The 18,075-nt window shown below is 50.1% G+C and overlaps 2 protein-coding genes across 2 annotated transcripts; one reads left to right on the top strand and one right to left on the bottom strand.

Moving 5' to 3' along the window:
• Positions 1-1,281: 1,281 nt before the first annotated feature.
• On the bottom strand, positions 1,282-6,476 carry LOC136508151 (aldehyde dehydrogenase family 3 member H1-like). Its single transcript, XM_066502779.1, has 10 exons — positions 6,068-6,476; positions 5,826-5,894; positions 3,556-3,652; positions 3,140-3,346; positions 2,897-3,012; positions 2,666-2,770; positions 2,364-2,536; positions 2,158-2,248; positions 1,880-2,029; positions 1,282-1,729 (listed from the first exon to the last, which is right to left on the bottom strand). The coding sequence occupies exons 1-10, from the start codon at positions 6,266-6,268 to the stop codon at positions 1,478-1,480; spliced, it is 1,461 nt and encodes a 486-aa protein (XP_066358876.1). The 5' UTR covers positions 6,269-6,476; the 3' UTR covers positions 1,282-1,477.
• Positions 6,477-8,084: 1,608 nt separating this feature from the next.
• LOC136507325 (uncharacterized) lies at positions 8,085-9,680 on the top strand. The gene has a single exon (XM_066502087.1). It carries the CDS (start codon positions 8,085-8,087, stop codon positions 9,678-9,680), a length of 1,596 nt encoding a protein of 531 aa, XP_066358184.1.
• The last annotated feature ends 8,395 nt before the right edge of the window (positions 9,681-18,075 follow it).

The following is an 18,075-nucleotide window of genomic DNA, read 5'->3' as shown; positions in this document are numbered from 1 at the left end:
AACTCCGTGGGAGCCTCCTTACCAACTTCGTAGTCGGCATACGGTCCCACCAGACCGCCGCCCTCATTGCCAAGCAGATGCGAGGCCCTCCTCGTCGCCCTCCTCTCATTCCTCCGCCATGGACACCGTACACTTAAATGCTCAACTAGACCTCCACCTTTCTCGCCACAACGTTGGCTGCCGCGGCAGACCGACCGAGCACGAGCTTCCAAAATGACGCCTTCACCGAGGAACACGTCGCTTTTCACCCACGAAAGACATACCGCACGAAGGGAAGAGGGACGTTCGATGGATGCTTCCAAGGAAGAAGACGACGCCCTCCGGCGTCGCCATCTTCGGCCCAAGAGGGACAAGGCCTTCGCTACTCAACCCGGTGCACGGCAATTGCCTCGGTCCGTCCGCTGCGCAAAGCCATCACCCCATCACTGCCACCCCGCGAGTCGCCACACGCGCAGATGCCAGTGAAACCTCCGACCTCACACACCACCATGGCCCGTTGCAGTCGCCGCAACCTCGCACGGCCACCAACACGGACCTTCCTCGCCTGCTGCGCAGATCCGGCCGCCGTCGCGCAGCTTCGCCGATGTCAGAGTGCCGCACATCCGGCCCTCGAACCCCGGAGCCGCCAGCAGCCCTGCCGGCCGGCAGGGCCACCACCAGATCCGGCCCCTGCAACCATTAGGCCGCCGACGCCGTGAACGGCGTCCTGCAGCCTGACGCCGCCGGCGACGCACGCGTCACCGTCAACGCAGCTGCGCCGTCCACGGCCTCCCGCCGCGCCGCGCTGCCCTCGATCTCCAGCTGAGCGTCGCCTCTGCCGCGCGCCGCGTCCGCGTCGGCAGCTCCCCGGCCAGATCCAGCGGTGGGCGCGCCGCCGAGCAGCCTACCGCAGCCCGCAGCACCCCGCACGGCCTGCCGCCAGGAGCACCTCACGCAGCCGTCGAGGCACGAGGGAGATGCGGATCCACCCGCAGGGGCGCCGGGAGGAGCTGCCTGTACGGCAGTTGGCGTCATCGCCGAACCTCCGTTCCTGGCCCACCGTCAGGCCTTAGTCCGCCCAGATCCAGGCGCAAGGGCGCCGGATCCGGCCGCGACGCCGCCGTAGCAGCCACATCCACTGCACGGCGCAGCACCACGTGCCGAACCATGCCGCTGCCGCTCGATTTGGGGCCGAATCCTTGGGGAAATAGCCCCGCCGCCGCCTTCGCAGCAGCCACGCAGATCTCCGGTGGGTAGCTCCGGCGGCGGTGAGGTGGGGAACAGGGGTGGAGGCTGGCTGCGTCGGTGGCCGCCCGTGTCGCCCTTGAGGACTACGCGGGGACAATTTATTTATCAAACCGTTTCTCCAAATAAATTTACATGCGCAAATCCTTCGTACTTGCACTGAAATGTATTATATGTTTTGCAAACCAAAAAAAAAAAGCACACCAATGTGTATGCATGCTTAATCAGTATGATGAAGGGATCAATAATCAGTTCATGCTCTTCTTCCTCCTGTACACCCAACAGCAGCCTGAACCATGGCCATCGGGTTGCCCTTGAGCACGCCCCTGAGGATGCTGAGCTTCGCCGGCGTGTAGGGCGGGTACCTGGCCCTGGCCTCGCCGAGGAAGCTGCTGCGGTCCAGGACGGCCTTCCTGTGGGTGAAGGCGTCGAAGCTGAAGGCGCCGTGGTACGCGCCCATGCCGCTCTCCCCGACTCCTCCGAATGGCAGGTGTGGATTTGTCAGCTGCAACGTCGCAAACAGTTCAGAAAGCAAGCAGTCAGTCAGTCAGTCAGCATCAGCTACGTATGTATGGTGGCTGATGCAGTAAGCCAGCCCAATTCAGGAACACTTTTTTGCAGCTGATGTTTTTATGCAAATGTAAGTGTCGCGTACGTGGATGCCGGTGTCGTTGAATATCATCCCTCCCGCTGAGATGTTCCTCTCGAATTGTTGTTTGAGCCGACTGTCGTTGGTGAAGAGGTAAGCTGCCAGTGGCTTGGTCATGGAGTTGATCACGGCAAAGCTCTCACCGATCCTGTCAACCTAGCAACAACAGCAGTGTAAACAACAGAATGCGATTCAAGATTACAATACAAACAAATGTTTAATGGAGCAGAGTCAGGAGAGAGATATCTGATGATCCAACAACATGATGTTTTCGTTTTCCGTACCGTGATTATGGGAAGCAGGGGCCCAAAAATCTCCTCCTTCATGATCGCTGAATCAAGCGGGACATCCAGCAGCAGTGTAGGGGCGATCCTTCTGCAACATGACGAAGAAGGAATATTATGGAAGCTCTGAGATTCTGAATTTGTCAGGTAAGGTAAAACTCTGGCTAGAAACAAAACAATGCTTGCTGTAAGATAAATTCACTCACAGCTGCTGCTCGTCGCTCTGGCCACCGAAGGCGATCTTGCCGGCGACCGTCTCGTCGTCCATGAGCCCCCTCAGCCTGTTGAAATGGTTGGAGTTGACGATGCGCGACAGATCGGGCGACCGCAGCGGGTCCTGGCCGTAGAACTTGCCCAGCACTTTCTTCAGGGACTCCAGCTGCATGCCCAAGGTGGTTTCATCACACACGCCAAGAGCACGAACAGAATCAGTGGAGTGCTGTTGCTGACCGGAAAAACGGCCGATGCTGATTTGTCGTGAGAGAAAAACAAACACCGTTGTTGTTACCAGCTTTGGTGCAAATGATTTGGTGGTGACGATGTAATCCGGAGAGATGCAGGCTTGGCCGCTGTTGCAGCCCCACTTGCCCGCAGCGATCCTCTTGGCAGCAACCTTCACTCAACATTTGCGTATTCATAATTTACTATGAATTAACTTACGCTTCCCTTTTCTCTTTACAAAAAAGAAAAAGGTTATTAGTAATGAGTGGAAGAAATGGCCGGGATGGTTTTTACGTACGTGGAGATTGACGTTGGAGTCGACAACGACGGGGCATTTCCCGCCGAGTTCCAAGACGACGGGAGTCAGATGCTTGGCAGCGTAGGACATGACAATACCTCCCACTTTGCTGTTGCCTGAAATTGTTATCATCCCATCAATCAAAACGACACCAGATTTATTGAATGACAATCAGTTTCAGCCATGGAAGAATGAAGAAAGAGGTCGATGATTCAGGCTTGATTGGTGACCAACGCAACGGACCTGTGTAGAAGATCTTGTCCCACTTGAGCTCCAGGAGCGCGGTGGTCTCCGGGATGCCGCCCTGGACGACCCTGACGCAGGAGGCGTCCACGTACCGCGGGAGCAGGTCGGCGAGCAGCGACGACGTGACCGGCGCCACCTCCGACGGCTTTAGCACCACCGCGTTGCCGGCGGCGATGGCCCCGACCACCGGGTCGATGGCCAGCACTGCTCCAGTACATTGATACGTGATCGATTAATTAACTACGGTGGTTAGAATATATAATCAACTGTACACGTAGTACAATCGAATCTACTGCTACCTCACGGTCACGGTGAAAATTGTAATGTGTCGCATGAGAACAAGACACGTGGCACGGACGACGTGATAGCTACGAGTACTAGCTAGGTACACTTGCTTGCGCTCGGTTACGTACAGAAGGGGTAGTTCCAGGCGGAGATGACGAGCACCACGCCGAGGGGCTCCGCCGCGACCCTTGCCGTCGACGGGAACGTCAGCAGCCGGCTGGGGACCTGCAAAACAACAGCAACAACAAAAACAACCGTGTCGTTACGATTTATTATTACAGGATACTCCATTGCGCATTGATTGATTTCCGCCTGCAGTGCAGTTAGTTTGGGAGATGGGGCAATGATTTTGGGTGGCGCGCACCGTGCAGTAGTACGTACCGGGTGGTGTGAATGAACAAGGACGCAGAAAAGCTGATGACGAGGCTATGCCAGAACAGGACGACGCTCCAATTCATGGCTGGCTGCAGGTGGGCCATCAGCATGTTCGTTTCGGCTGAATTGGCTTATAAGTCATAGTTGAAAGTACTGCTGGTTGATTTGGTGTGAGAGGAAAACACTGTTTAAGCCATGGATTATAAGCCAGATACGAGAGAATAAGCCGAAGCGAACAGACCTAACCTCAAGGATCTTCTTCTTCTTTTTTCATCGAACCTTTAGCTATTGAGGTTTGACAACAGTGCCCCTCTTGTCAAGCATTTGTAATTGTTTGATCAAGGATTGATTCACACTCTACAATTGTGCGTGGCATCTGCTATGGAACACGTAGTAGGGTTTGAATCCATTAATTTGTTGCTAGACACTGTGATGAGCGTTGCTGCACAGGTGCATCGTCTCGAAGCTAAGTGCACTTGTATTTATGATGCTTAATTTATTAGATGTCAACATGCCGTAACCAACTAACTGACTGACTGTAGTATGTTTAAAGATGGCAACGGGCCCGGATACCCGATATCCGACGGGTATTTGATTCATTAGGGAACAGGGATGGGATCATATCTTTACCCGCGGGCATCTAAATGGGCAAGAATCTATCCCCGACGGGTATAGCGGGTACGGAAACGTTTCTTGTTTACCCATCCCCGTTACCCGTCGAGGAACCCGACTATTTGAGCTGTCATGCGAGTATTAGGCCCAAAAAACTCAACATAGGTATTTTAGCCCAAATCTGAACAATCATATATATAGTTTGTGTGTTTTAGAAATCCTAGTTCAATTTTTCCTCACCATCTCCGCCAGCAACACAAGCACGCCTGCCTCACGAGCGCTCATGCCCCTCGCTTCCTCAGTTCGGTCTCTCTGCCACCTTTGCTCGTCCTCCTCGCAACCTCGCTCCTTCTCCTCGGTATCTCCGAGACTCCGACACTTATACCCGGGCGAAGAAGAAATGTCTCCGATTGCAAAGCTGCGACCCAAAGTGTCCTTGTTTATCGGGTATGCAAAACCCGTCGGGTATCTGTTACCCGACCGATGTCCGACGGGTACGGGGATGGGCAAGAATCTATACCCGAGACAGTTAACGGAGACGGGGACGGGATGAATTCTCCGTGGCTGGGAAGAGAACGTTCCGGCGATACCCGACGGGTACATCCCCGTTGCCATCCTTAAGTATGTTCTAATAACTTCCAATCGAAATTAATTAATGACCAACAAACGACGCTACTTCTGGAAACTGCGTAGTTATCCAAAATGTGTACAGTACTGTACATTATTTGTGAGTCATGACGTGTGTGATCACGTATTAGGGCCTGTCCACCGTAACAACATATAGAGAGAGTTCTCAGTTACAAAAATACTCCCTCTATATATCCCAAAGTATTTGAAGATTCAATTTTGATCAACAATAATTAATCTAGTCATATTGAAAGCTTGTGCTGCAAAAGTGGATTCGTATTTAGAAATATCTTGTAATGATCAAACTTTAGTAGCCATGCATGTATGATGATATATAGAGAGAGTAGGAGAAATTAGCGGTCAAAATGTTTAATCTTAAAAGACCATATCAAGTGAAAAGCGTGTCTCTTATGTTTTTGGGACCAAGGCAGTAATTATCACTTACATGCATGTGTTGTAGTGATATTTTTATACTTGTAATTAAGCAAAAACAGGATCAAATAAAAGTGGTCATGTTCGCTTGTATTATAATCCGTATTTTTCAACTTGTTTTTTCAGCCAGAACATTATTTTTTTCTCCAACAAATCAGCCGACCTGTTTCGGCTTTTTTCAGCTAAGTGAACGAGCCAGTATGCCTCGTAGAGCTGCCCATGTAGGTCTGGGCTGCATGCATGACTCTTCTTCAACTACTATGTGGCCGATCAGAGGTCTGTTCGTTCCATGCCTAGAATAATGCGTGGACACGTACTACGCACATACTACAACAGATAGATAGTACGGTACCTTTTGGGGCTTCATCCATTTCTTGAGATTCTTGAGAGCAAACTTGCAGGAGGTGGTGACCAGCGATATCTAATAAAGACATCGCAAACAAGTGTCATAAACGAGTTATTAGTAATTCTTCAATTTATACTAATATAGCTGTATAAGTTCAGTACACTCCTTATACACTGACTATAATAATAATAATAACAATAAATCACAACAAATCATACACAACTGATGATAGATGGATCAGTATATACCTCGTGGACGTAGGATTCGGTTTGGGGCTTGGCGAGGTCGGCGTGGAGCGCGGCACAGATGTCGTCCTCCATCTCCGCCGCCATCCGCAGCAGGCCGCGCAGCTGCGCCTCCCGCCACGCCGCCGGCCGCGTCCTCCCCGACGCGAAGCTCGCCCGCAGCCGCTCCCTCGCCTCCGCCGCCGCCGCCACCGCCGCATCCATGCCGCCGCTAGCTGCCAGCAGGTACTCCCTCCCTCGTATCTCAATTCAATTCGCAGGCGCGCGGAGGCGGCGGCGGGTTGTTATTGTTCCACTTCCACCATGAAACAAGGGGAGGTGGTTAGCTAGGAGCGCGGCGCGGAGGTGACGGAAGGTGCCGTGCCAGGGCCAGTGCCACCTCTTCCTACGCCACGTACGATATGTACGTGCTCGTCTACACTGCACCTATAGAGAGGACGAGGGTATATGCGACGATTTATATCCACACGCACGCTACTTTTGGGCTCAGCTAATGCGGGGCCGGCCCGGTTCTTGGTTTTATTTGTAGGCCCTCGTTGGATGAAGAGGCTTTTACGTGGGTGCCATTAAAAAAGTTTATAATTACACATAAATTATTAAAAAAGTTGACCACAGACAGGTGTCACTGCTCTAAACTTCTTTGCCTTACAAGCCATTCCGTCCGTGTTCTGTTGGATTTTCGCCGTTTGGTAGCCCTTACATGTGGGACCCGCCAATAAAATTATCCATATTGCCCTCAGGACTTACAATCGTTCACTCGGCATACCCCCATCCCACTCCCGATGAAAAGCTACCCGGCGGCACACCACCCCTCCCCCGAAAAGAGTCCTCCCGCCCGTGGATAGAAATCGCCCACAGCCGCCGGCTCCAGCGACAACGCCGGATGCGCCGCCGCCTCCACGACGTCGCTGCTTCGCGCCAGAGCACCTGTCGGACGCCGCAACGACGGAGCGGGGTGTGAGCCGGCGTGGAAGGCTACTACACAAACTTTACTGGAGGCGGGCGTTTTCGGTTTCCCGCGGCGGGCAAAGCCGTCCGCCGCGGCCTAGAGGCCACGGTAAATCGTGGCTTAACCGCGGCGGGCGGCTTTGCCCGCCGCGGTTAATGTTTTTAAAAAACAAAAAAAAACCCAAGAGCCCGCCAGCGAGCCCATTCTCAGCCCACCGGCGAGCCCGTTTCCAACCCAATAGTCCGAAACCCTACCGAAACCCTAGCACCGCCGGGATCCGATGCGAGCTCGCCTTGAGCTCCACCTCGCCGGATCCACCGTCGACAGGCCCACCAGCCGCCGGGAGAGGGGCGCCAGATGTGGATTCACGCCGTGGAGCCATCGGTGGCCGGATCGACGCCGTGGAGCCGCTGGTGGCCGGATCGACGACGTGGAGCCGCTGGGTTCGGATCCACCCTCGCTGGGGCCGGATACGCCCTCGCCGGGGCAGATCCGCCGCCGTGGCCATCGCTGGAGGCGGATCGAGACGACGCCGCGCCGCTGTAGCCTGGTGGAGGACAGGCTGCCGCGACAACCTCCGCCCGCGCGAGCCGCCTCAACGCGCCGTCCTCCCTCCGCGCGAGCCATGCCACGACGCCGCCCTCCACCCGCGCGAGCAGCACCACCGCGCCGCCCTCCCTCCGCGCGAGCCACGCCACGGCACCGCCCTTTGCCCACGCGAGCAGCGCCACCGCACCGCCCTCCGCCCCGCGCGAGCCGCGCCACCATGGCCGAGAAGAGCGCCGCCGCCGCCGGGAGAGATAGAGGATGGGGAGTGTAGGGGTGGGGGTCGAGGGAGAGGGGCTCGTCTCTCAGGATGCAGCGCGTGGGAAGGGAGTGCGGCTGTGTCTGAGAAGAGTGAGAAGGGGGGGCAAGGGGGTGAGAGGAGTGAAAGGGAACCCTAAGTGCTGGCTTATATATGAAGACAACTATCGGGCCAGCGCTGGGCCATTTGGGCCTTACCTTTTTCCGTGGTGGGCCTTTTAGTGTGCCTGCCACGGTAAATCGATTTACCGTGGCGGATGCGTTAAGATGTACGCTGCGGTAAATGGGGATTTACCGCAGCGGGCGTCTCAGTGGCCGGCCGGCCACCGAATTACCGTGGCGGGCAAAAATAGTGCCCGCCACGGAGGCCAATTATGCAACGCTGCGCAAGTTCATTTCTGTAGTAGTGTGGCCAGGGCTCCGGCCGGCCGGGACGGCGGCGCAGCACGGCTTAGCGCTCGCGCTCACGAAGATGAGGGACGCGGGTGCTTCGGCGGCCGGGGCCGGGGCCGGGGCTTCTTCGGCAGCCGTACGCCCCGCACCCGCGCGCCTTCTTCAACGGAGGAGCGCGTCGCGGCCAGCCTCGAGCACGACCGGGGACTCGCGGCCACGGCCGCGGTGGCGCGCCGGACCAGGAGAGCGGAGGCCGCTGCGAGGGCGGTCGAGATGTACAGCAACGACCCCACCTACCGCTTCCTGCACGACCGCACGGCCGACCTCTTTGCGGGGCTTTTCGCGGAGGACATGCGCAAGCTCGCCGATGGCAAGGTCCGGGAGTTCTCGCTCGCCGCCAAGTGGTGCCCGTCGCTGGACTCTTCCTACGACCGCTCCACGCTGCTCTGCGAGGCCGTTGCGCGGCGCCTCTTCCCCAAGGGCTCCGCGCCCGAGCTCGCCACGGACCTCGCGGACGAGCACTACGCGTACCGTGCGCGTGAGAGGCTCCGCAGGGTGGCGCTCGTGCCGCTCCGCTGCGCGCTCAAGCTCCCCGAGGTCTTCATCTCGGCGCGCGCGTGGGAGTCTGTCGCGTACACGCGCGTCGCCTCAGTGGCCATGAAGAACTACAAGGAGCTCTTCCTCAAGCACGACGCCAACCGCTTCAACGCCTACCTCGCCGACGTCAAGTACGGCAAGAAGCGGATCGCCGCGGGCGCGCTGCTCCCGCACGAGATCATCTCCTCCCTCGGCGACGCCGGCGGCGTGGCCGACCTGCAGTGGCAGCGCATGGTTGACGACATGCGCGCGCTCGGCAAGCTGAGCATCTGCGTCGCGGTGTGCGACGTGTCCGGCAGCATGTTCGGCCTGCCCATGGACGTGTACGTGGCCCTGGGCCTCCTCGTGTCCGAGCTCAGCGACGACCCCTGGCGCGGCCGCGTCATCACCTTTAACGAGCGGCCCGAGCTCCACAAGATCGCCGGCGAGACCCTCTACGAGAAGACAAGCTTCGTTCGAACCATGGACTGGGGCATGAACACCAACTTCCAGGCGGTGTTCGACAAGATCCTCGAGGTGGCCGTGAGAGCTAGGCTGGCGCCGGAGCGAATGGTGCGGCGCGTGTTCGTGTTCAGCGACATGGAGTTCGACCAGGCGTCGGCGAATCCGTGGTTGACGGACTACGAGGCGATCGTGCGCAAGTTCACGGAGGCTGGGTACGGCGCGGCCGTGCCGGAGGTGGTATTCTGGAACCTGAGGGACTCCAAGGCCGTGCCGGTGGAGGCCGGGCAGAAGGGGGTGGCGCTCGTCAGCGGCTTCTCCAAGAACCTGCTCAAGCTGTTCCTTGACGGCGACGGCATCGTCAGCCCCAGGGCTGTAATGGAGAAGGCCATCGCCGGGCGGGAGTACGACAAGCTGGCCGTCTTCGACTGAAGCTGAAGAACACCATGAGACGGCAATGACACATCAAAGAGATCAGCGAGAGAGAATGCAGCATTTTCCCTTATTAAGCTTTTTTTTTGCTTGATCGATAACTCGAATCTGGGGAAGTTTGTAAAGAAATAAACAAAGTTTGCTGTGGTTTCTTGAGCATGTTGCATTGCATCACATTGCTGAGTTGCATGCCATCTTCTTGTTAATGCAAGTATAGTTAACCGAAGGTCTTTCAAATAAACTATTATTAGGTCTTTCAAATCATGAAGCTCAATCTCATGCATCAATCTCCATTATGATCGTATCAAGTAAATTAGAACTGTCATCGAATCTGTTCAAATGATAACTATCAAAAGTCAAAACTCGAGCTATATTGAATCAACCCTTAATTGTCACAGGCCTGTCCAGTGGCCACCACCAATTGCGTCTGTATTAGCTGAAACTGAACGATGACAAGAAAAGAAAAACAGAGAACAGAATTTCACTCATTTTGGAGCAATCTGCACAGCTGAATCAGCCGTGACATGCTGTGATAGCCCTTCAGTTGAACGCCCGATAGCCTGCGTAGGCCGGCCTCGTCCATCGAAGAAGGGTAGCTGGAGGTGGAGGACCTCGCCGTACTGATGATGAGGACCAGGACGGCGGCCGTCTGCGCGGCGACGAGCTTGGCGGTGGCGGTAACGCACGGCGCAGGAAGGCGCGTCGGGCACTCGGGCCAGCGGCGGCGCTTGCCGCGCTCGCGCTCGCGAGGAGGGCGCCGGGAAGGGGCAGGGTAGCCTCGCGGCGAAGCAGGTAGCGGCCGCGGCTGCTGCCCTCTGCATCGATGCCGCATGCAGGGTCAGGCGGGGTCACGGGGCACGGGCGCGTGGGTGTGGGGCCATGGCCCGAGGCAGCGGCGTGACCAAGGGGCGGCAGCCGGGCTGGGTGCCCGCGGGATCCGCGACCGGCGCGCAAAAACTAAAGGAGAAGACGAAGAAGGTTGACCGACAATGGAGATGCTCGTCGGAGACAAGGCCACCGCGGTCTGGCGAAGGATGTAAGTCCTGACGGCAATATGGACATTTTTTATTGGCGGTTCTACAAGGGCTACCAAACGACGAAAATCCAATAGAACATGGACGGAATGGCTTGTAAGATAAAAAAAAATTTAGAGCAGTGACACCTGTCTGCGGTCAACTTTTTTAATGAGTTATGTGTAATTATAAATTTTTTTAATAGCACACATATAAAAGCCTTTTGAATGAATACGTGCCATTCCATTATTTCTGCCGACGACAACAAATAAGTATATATACAATGGGAGATAGTTTATTAATTAGGAGCTGTGTTAACTATTTTTTTCTCTTTTATTTGTCAAATAAGCAGCGCTGGTTATTGGTGTATGACGATTTTTTTAAACCATTTAGTGTATGATGATTAGTTGAGCCAGTAATTGGTCAAATCGTACGCTCTTTTTAGTTCACAGGTTGTGTCAGTGCATATTTTGCATTTTAAAATGTGTCTTCTAGTTTAACCACTAGTGCAGCATTGAGCATCAGTTTTGATTGGAAAACCTCTTTAGTCCCGGGTGGTTCCAACCGGGATTGCAAATCCAGTACTAAAGCTCCCCCTTCGGTCCCAGTTCTAGCAACACCTCCCCTTTAGTCCTGGTTATGGCAACCGAGATTGAAAGTGGACCTTTAGTCCCAGTTGGTAATACTAATCGGGACTAAATGGCCTCTAGGATTACACCAGGGCTGGCATCTGTAGTCCCGGTTGGTGTTCCCAACCGAAACTAAATATTTTTTTTTTCTATTTCATTCCTTTTCATTTTATGGTTTCTTTTCAATTTATATTTTTTGGTTTCGATTAGCTTTTCGTATACGAATTCTATGCTGCTAATATGCGTCCACGTATAAGGTTTCGTTCGAGCATTATACATAAATAACACACTAAAATATATGAAACTACATATATACAAATATTTCAAGAGGTTGTACATGCATGGAATATGTACATAATAAAGTCACAAAAACCTTGTATTGATCATGTCCTTGGGATTTCATTCAACCCTAATTATCTTCAGTCGTATGGCTATTAGGTATTAATTCTTTAGGGTCATAGTGGTACGCGTCTTTGGGATCTATGACCTCATCCATAAGAAATTCTGCCAATGCCTCTTGAATTGCTTTGATCTGGTCACATCGCATAACCTTTCAATTCCTCCATTCAATCTTCAATTAGAATGAAAGGAAAAGTATGAATATATATATATATATATATATATATATATGATTATATATATCAACACAATGTGTTAATAAATAAATTGTGTTCATTTTTTACGTACTTCGAGGATCTCTTCACTTGTTCTCCTTGAGTACTCCATCATGAACGCGCAGATGTAGTGACCACATAAGCTGTTCCCCGATCCCTGCTGCAGACATCACTTTACGAGAAAAAGATTCATCGTCAACCAATGAAGCATGGTAATAATGAATTGAACTAAATAAATATGCGGTGACCTAGCTAGTACTTACTGGGTATTGGACTACATTCAGAGACACTTTCCACTGACCATAATGGCGTTTCTCGACGAACCTTTTCTAAGCACTAGCCAACAAAATAAATAAATGGAGTTATATCAATAAAATGACATAAAAGAGTATATAGTGCGTGAGACCGAAATTACCACTAGAGAATATCTATCATTTCTTGATAATCTTTTCAGGGTTTTGTGGCTGAGTCAAAGATCTTTACAGTACTCCTAGGCATATCGATGACCAGTAGTATCCAGTGATAGCTACATGTTTATAGGCAGGCATTACTCATTAACTAAAGTCAACATGGAGTAAGCAAAATAAAATGGGCACAAGACATTAACACTCACTTGAAGTTGTAAGAAAAGAGTATCAGTGTCTTGTTATGTTGGTTATCTAAGAACCTAAACAGATTATTCTCCACTTGAGGTCGCTATCTATCATATGGAGTAACAGTGTCCTTGAATGTGCGATTCGGATCCATGAAACCAACATCAATTAACTCTTTTCTCTTTAGTTTCAGCATCTCATATCTGCATTTATATAGTATAAAAGAATATATATAGTGTGAGGATAACTATATAAGATAATGAACTAACATGCAAGTTACTTCAATTGTAGAAAGAATCACTTATAGACACCAGCAGCTAAGGAGAGCTTTGTGAGAGCATCCCGGTTTAATAGTTGGTGTAATTCATTGAACTCAATATGTAAAATGTCATAGCCACTGGAGTAATGCTCTGGTCTAATTCTGACAACAATCCATGTCTCTTCGTTGTCACACACTCTTAAGTACCACTTGTTTAACAAGTATATTTGTGTACCCAGTGATGACAAGGACTTAGGGTTGACAAGACTCCTGCCATACTCATAGGTCCGGTAAATATCAAAGTTGGCTGTTGGTATGGATCCTCCCCCAATGAGTTTTTGAGGTGTGAGACCTGTTGTGGCCATGAACTCTTGTAGTGCCTTCCTATCGATTGTACCGCCTTGTGCATTTGTACAATCATCCTCAACAACTAGTGGATCGGTAGATTGCTTAGATTGCTGCCCGAGCTGTGCAACATCTTTTCCTATTCTCTTCGCTTTCAGCGACGCCTTATATGACTTGTCGAGAGAGCAGTCATAGTCCGATAATGGTGAAGGTTTATGTGCATCACGTTGCTTTTTTTTGCGCTCATTGATTTTTTTCCTTAGTTCTCATTGAGCTATGTAGTGCGGCTTTGGTGGGTTTTCTCAAGTTCCAACCTCCTTGCTCTTGATTCTGCTAAACCTTGCTTCTAGTTAACCAAATCTTTTTGTGCCACCGCTTTTGGTTCCTCTTCAGACTTCTCGTAAGGCAGCTTCTCTAGAGGGGGCTATGTTTTACGATGGCTGGCTTTCTTCTTCACTGGGGGTGGGGGACTCTTCTGGCTCTGTGGCATGGGAGGCGGAGGAGGGGGAGACTACCTTGGAGGAGATGGAGATGCAGCCGTGCCATGGAACACATCATCATCATCCAGAGCATCATCATCGTTCATAGCACTCTAATGATCATCATGGGATGGAAGAACTGGACTCAGGTTGGGAGACTTGTGAGTACAAAAATGATTATTACGCGAGAAGCCTATAATTGAGAATGATTATTGAAAAACTATTTCATTCACTTTCATCTGCACCTATCATGAGGTAGTTGAGGAGGAGGCGACGGTACCCTAGCTGCCGCACCAAGAATAATGATGTAGCCCTTGCGCCATAAAACGAATGAATGCTCTGCTTGTCCTAGGGTCTTCTCCCCATCACCTCTAGGAAAGTCAAGAGGCACTTCCCTATAGTCTTTGATAACTCTATCTACCAAGACGCTATAATAGCTAGGTGGAATTGGATTCCCATGGCTTGTTGGTGTCTTCTCAGGGACCATAGGAGAAATAATACCATGCGCCACCAACATTGTGGCACCAGTATTCCCCAAGGGAATGTGCAGCTCATGTGGCGTCAAAGGCACGGTGATGTCATCCACGGGGAAGTGCTACAATGCGTCATTTGATTTGGGAGCTCAGTGGAAGCGTAGCGTTTTCTTAGCTGAGGGGGGGCTAACGTTGACTGCATGCTCTGTTGTTGATGACTGCCTCTGGCTACTCAACTATAGTGCCACTTACCGTTTGATTTCCTCTTGCATTCTCACTTACATGTTTAGTTCTCGCTCCCATGATCGAAGCACCACCTCCTCTAACCTGCAGACCTGCTCTCCCTCCTCATCCTTCCTTCGCTGGTGGCTTTTGTAGGTAGCGGCGTCCTCATGAAAGCTATGCCACCATGAAATCAACTCTTTGCCTCGCGTTCACCTAGGGTGTTCAAGAGTCTAGAGGGCATACATCATCTCATCCTTCTCTCGGTTGGGCACAAAGGCACCATTGGCAGAAACATCTACAATATTGATAAGTCTTTGTACCGCTATTCTGATTTCCCCACCAATAACTGGCTCTCTGGTCTGTGGGTCCAGTGATCCCCCATGCGCGAAAAACCAATTCTTGGAGCGTTCGGGCCATTCGAGTGAAAATGGACGAATCCCTTTGGTAAGCAGGTCTGCTTTCATTCTTTGCCACTTTGGAATGGCACTCCTATAGCCACCTGATCCTGTTTTATTATGGTATACCTTCTACCGTGCATTCTGTTGGTTCCTTCTCACCCGTTCCTCACCCTCTTCCAAGGTCTTATACCTCACAAATTCAAGCCAGTCGTTCCTCAACTTTTTGTACGGGCTATTTTGACTAAAATCTAGAGTCAAATTCTTCTTGACAAATTCATTGTACAACTTCTTCTTCTAGGTCTAGAATTGTGTGGCCATCTTCTTGAGAGCCCAACTTTTAACTAGTTTTCTTAAATCTTTACCTACAGGTAGATTGAAATGTGCAGTGACCGAATCCCAAAGAAGGTCCTTCTCTCACTGAGAGACAAATCTGATCAGAGGATCATCCATCCTTTGTTTCCATTCATGGACGCTGATTGGGACCCTATTGCTAACAAGAACCTCAAGTGGTTTATGAACTTTTTTGCATTGTTTTTGGTAGGAGCGGTTCACCCGTATTAGGATCGACTTATGTGATTATGTAGTGGCCCTCCAACGATTTTGTCAGGCCTCGTACACTTTTTGTCGACGTCGTCGATCTAGATATATATATGAATTAATGGAATTATGTTTAATTTCATATATATAAGAGATGCAAGATTATTAACAAATATACATCGCCAGCATTTTCTTGCACTCATCTTCAAAATTCAGTAAGTATTGAGAGCCGTCATCGAACTCCGAGTCGACCTCGTTCTGGTTGTTGGGGCCATATTGAGTGCCGGCATTGATAATGTTCATCATGGCCTCATTCTGGTGGTAGTCATCTTATGGCTCGACCATCTTAATTACCACAACTATATATAAATAAAAACCATACACTAGTCATGCATATGCTAATTAATCGATAGAGATAGGGGCTTAAACTTAAATAACTATAGAATTCAGGGTTATTATTTACGCCGAGCTCTGGTTAGGGTTTGCATATGCGGAACTCGATCAAGATATATATAAGGGTTTGGAGTGGAGCTCGGCTGGGTTAGGAGCGAGTTCAAGATATTAGGATATATATATCATGATCTACATTGGTGTAAATAAATATATCAAAATCCATGTCACACTAATTATGAAGAATCAAATTCAAATATATATAACTATAAAATTTAGTGTTATTATTTATGCCTTCATTAGGGTTTGGAGCGGAGCTCGAGCGGGTTAGGGTTTGGAGCGAAGCTCAGGATATTAGGATATATATCAACATTAATGTTAATATATCAAAATTCAGATATATATACCAAAACATTCATAACACTAATAAAAACAATCTTTTCAATTGTGATGAAGATTCTAATATATTTCTACAACTATATATTGTAGTACACTACTACAATTCATACCACTCAACATTTTTTCTCTCTCTATATATATTTTATATTTAAGTAAACTACTACATTTTTTATATTTTGTCTACAAATAAAATCTATCTATTTTTTCTATGTCAAAAAAAAACAATATGCACACACACACACATCACACACACACACACACACTCATACACACACACTGTTGCTCACATATAGCACGGCGAGCACGAGCACGACAGCGAGGATGAGCATAAGCCCGAGCATGGCGAGGAGATCGAGGACGATGAGCACGGAGGACGATGAGCGCATGTGTGTGTGGAGCCAATTAGGACGAGGCATGCGTGCGCGTAGAGTAGGCCGCCAGGGACGAAGGATGAGCTTGAGGCGGTGCTGGCTGGAGGTGATCTCTATGATGAGGATGATGCGCGCGAAGCTGGCGATGATGAGGATGAGGATCGATGATGGCGACGAGGGCGCGACAGATCCAAATTAGATCTAGGCGAGGATGAGGACGACGGCGGTAGATCTGGGTCTAGGCGCCGCGCACGGACGGGAGAGGCTCGAGCCGGGCCGCTGACGGAGACGACGAGAGACGGGAGAGGCACGTGGAGGCGTCTGGAGGCGATGAGGAGCTATGGCGGTGCGGTGGCTCTCGGACGAAGAATGAAGATGATGGAGGGGGTGAAGAAGACGAGGCGATATATATTTGGGGGGCCTTTAGTCCCGGGTGAAGCCACGGCCTGAGACTAACAGCCCGGGTGATGGTAAGAACTAGGACTAAAGGTCTGACCTTTAGTCCCGGGTGCAGCCATGGCCCGGGACTAAAGTTGTTTTTTGGCGGGCCGCAATAACGTAGCTCACCTTTAGTCCCGGGTGGTTGATCCACCCGGGAGTAAAGGTGGGTCGCAGTTTGACTTCCCGCCAATTTTTAAGTTTTTCCTTTTTTTTATATATTTCTTTTAGATAAATATGCAGAGAGTTGTTAATTGCCTAGTAAATAAAATATTATCCAAAAAATTACAAAAAAATTCCCGGACCTAGTTTTGCATTATTATACACAACAAAAATCTATAACCTAAACTCTTTTGTTTTACCGTATAAATATTTAACATAGTGTAAATAATAATCACAATTTGCACCATTCAAAAATGTATTACTTGATTAAAATCATTAAAATTATTGCTTTTCGATAGAAAATTAGTTTTCACATCTTATTAACGTTGAGCATTTGTTTTTTCATCACACATTCGCCACACGAAATCCACCGTCAAGCAGAAAATTTATTTAAACCATAGAAAATATGAAAACACGACAAAAAAAATCTGAAGTCACAATTATTAGATAATAGGTCTAATACATCACCATATCAAGCGGGAACAACAATGAACTTCTTCTTGACGTATGTCCCTTGGTTATGATTGCACCGTAACCATGGAGTGTCCTCATTATTTAGCAGGATGCTTGGGTCACTGTTTACTGTGAAGGGCGGAATTCCATCATTCTTTTCATAATCTTCTGACATATCAGACCTGTTCTTGATTCCCATGATGTTTTTTTCCCTGAAAGAACTATATGGCACTTTGGCTCAGTGTCAAAGCCGTTGTCATTGGTTTTCCCTTTCTTCAGTTTGGTAGACATGTCCTTCACATAGAAAAACTGATTCACATCCTTGGCTAAGACGAATGGTTCGTCTCTATACCCAAGATTATTTTGGTCCACTTTTGTTATTCCGTACTGATGGTCCACTGTTACCCCACCTTCGGTCACCTTCACCCATTGGCACTGAAATAAAGGGACCTTAAAATAAGGTCCATAGTCTAATTCCCATATCTCCTCTATGCGGCCATAATATGTTTCCTTATTCCCATTTGGGTCTATGGCATCTATGCGGACACCACTGTTTTGGTTGGTGCTCCTTTTATCTTGGGCTATCGTGTAATATGTATTGCCATTTATCTCGTACC

This window comes from Miscanthus floridulus, chromosome 15 (assembly GCF_019320115.1).
Source record: "Miscanthus floridulus cultivar M001 chromosome 15, ASM1932011v1, whole genome shotgun sequence".
Classification (NCBI taxonomy): domain Eukaryota; kingdom Viridiplantae; phylum Streptophyta; class Magnoliopsida; order Poales; family Poaceae; genus Miscanthus; species Miscanthus floridulus.
Note: the sequence above shows the minus strand (reverse complement) of the source record. Positions and strands in the feature narration are given on the sequence as shown.

Bases quoted from the DNA above. Each gene is read 5' to 3' on its own strand.
- LOC136508151 (XM_066502779.1), bottom strand. From the start codon at position 6,268: ATGGATGCGGCGGTGGCGGCGGCGGCGGAGGCGAGGGAGCGGCTGCGG. The intron at 3,653-5,825 runs GTACCGTACTAT...GTTGTTTTGCAG, and splicing joins AATGGATGAAGCCCCAAAAG to GTCCCCAGCCGGCTGCTGAC. The intron at 3,347-3,555 runs GTACGTAACCGA...GTACTGGAGCAG, and splicing joins CGCCTGGAACTACCCCTTCT to TGCTGGCCATCGACCCGGTG.
- LOC136507325 (XM_066502087.1), top strand. From the start codon at position 8,085: ATGTACGCTGCGGTAAATGGGGATTTACCGCAGCGGGCGTCTCAGTGG.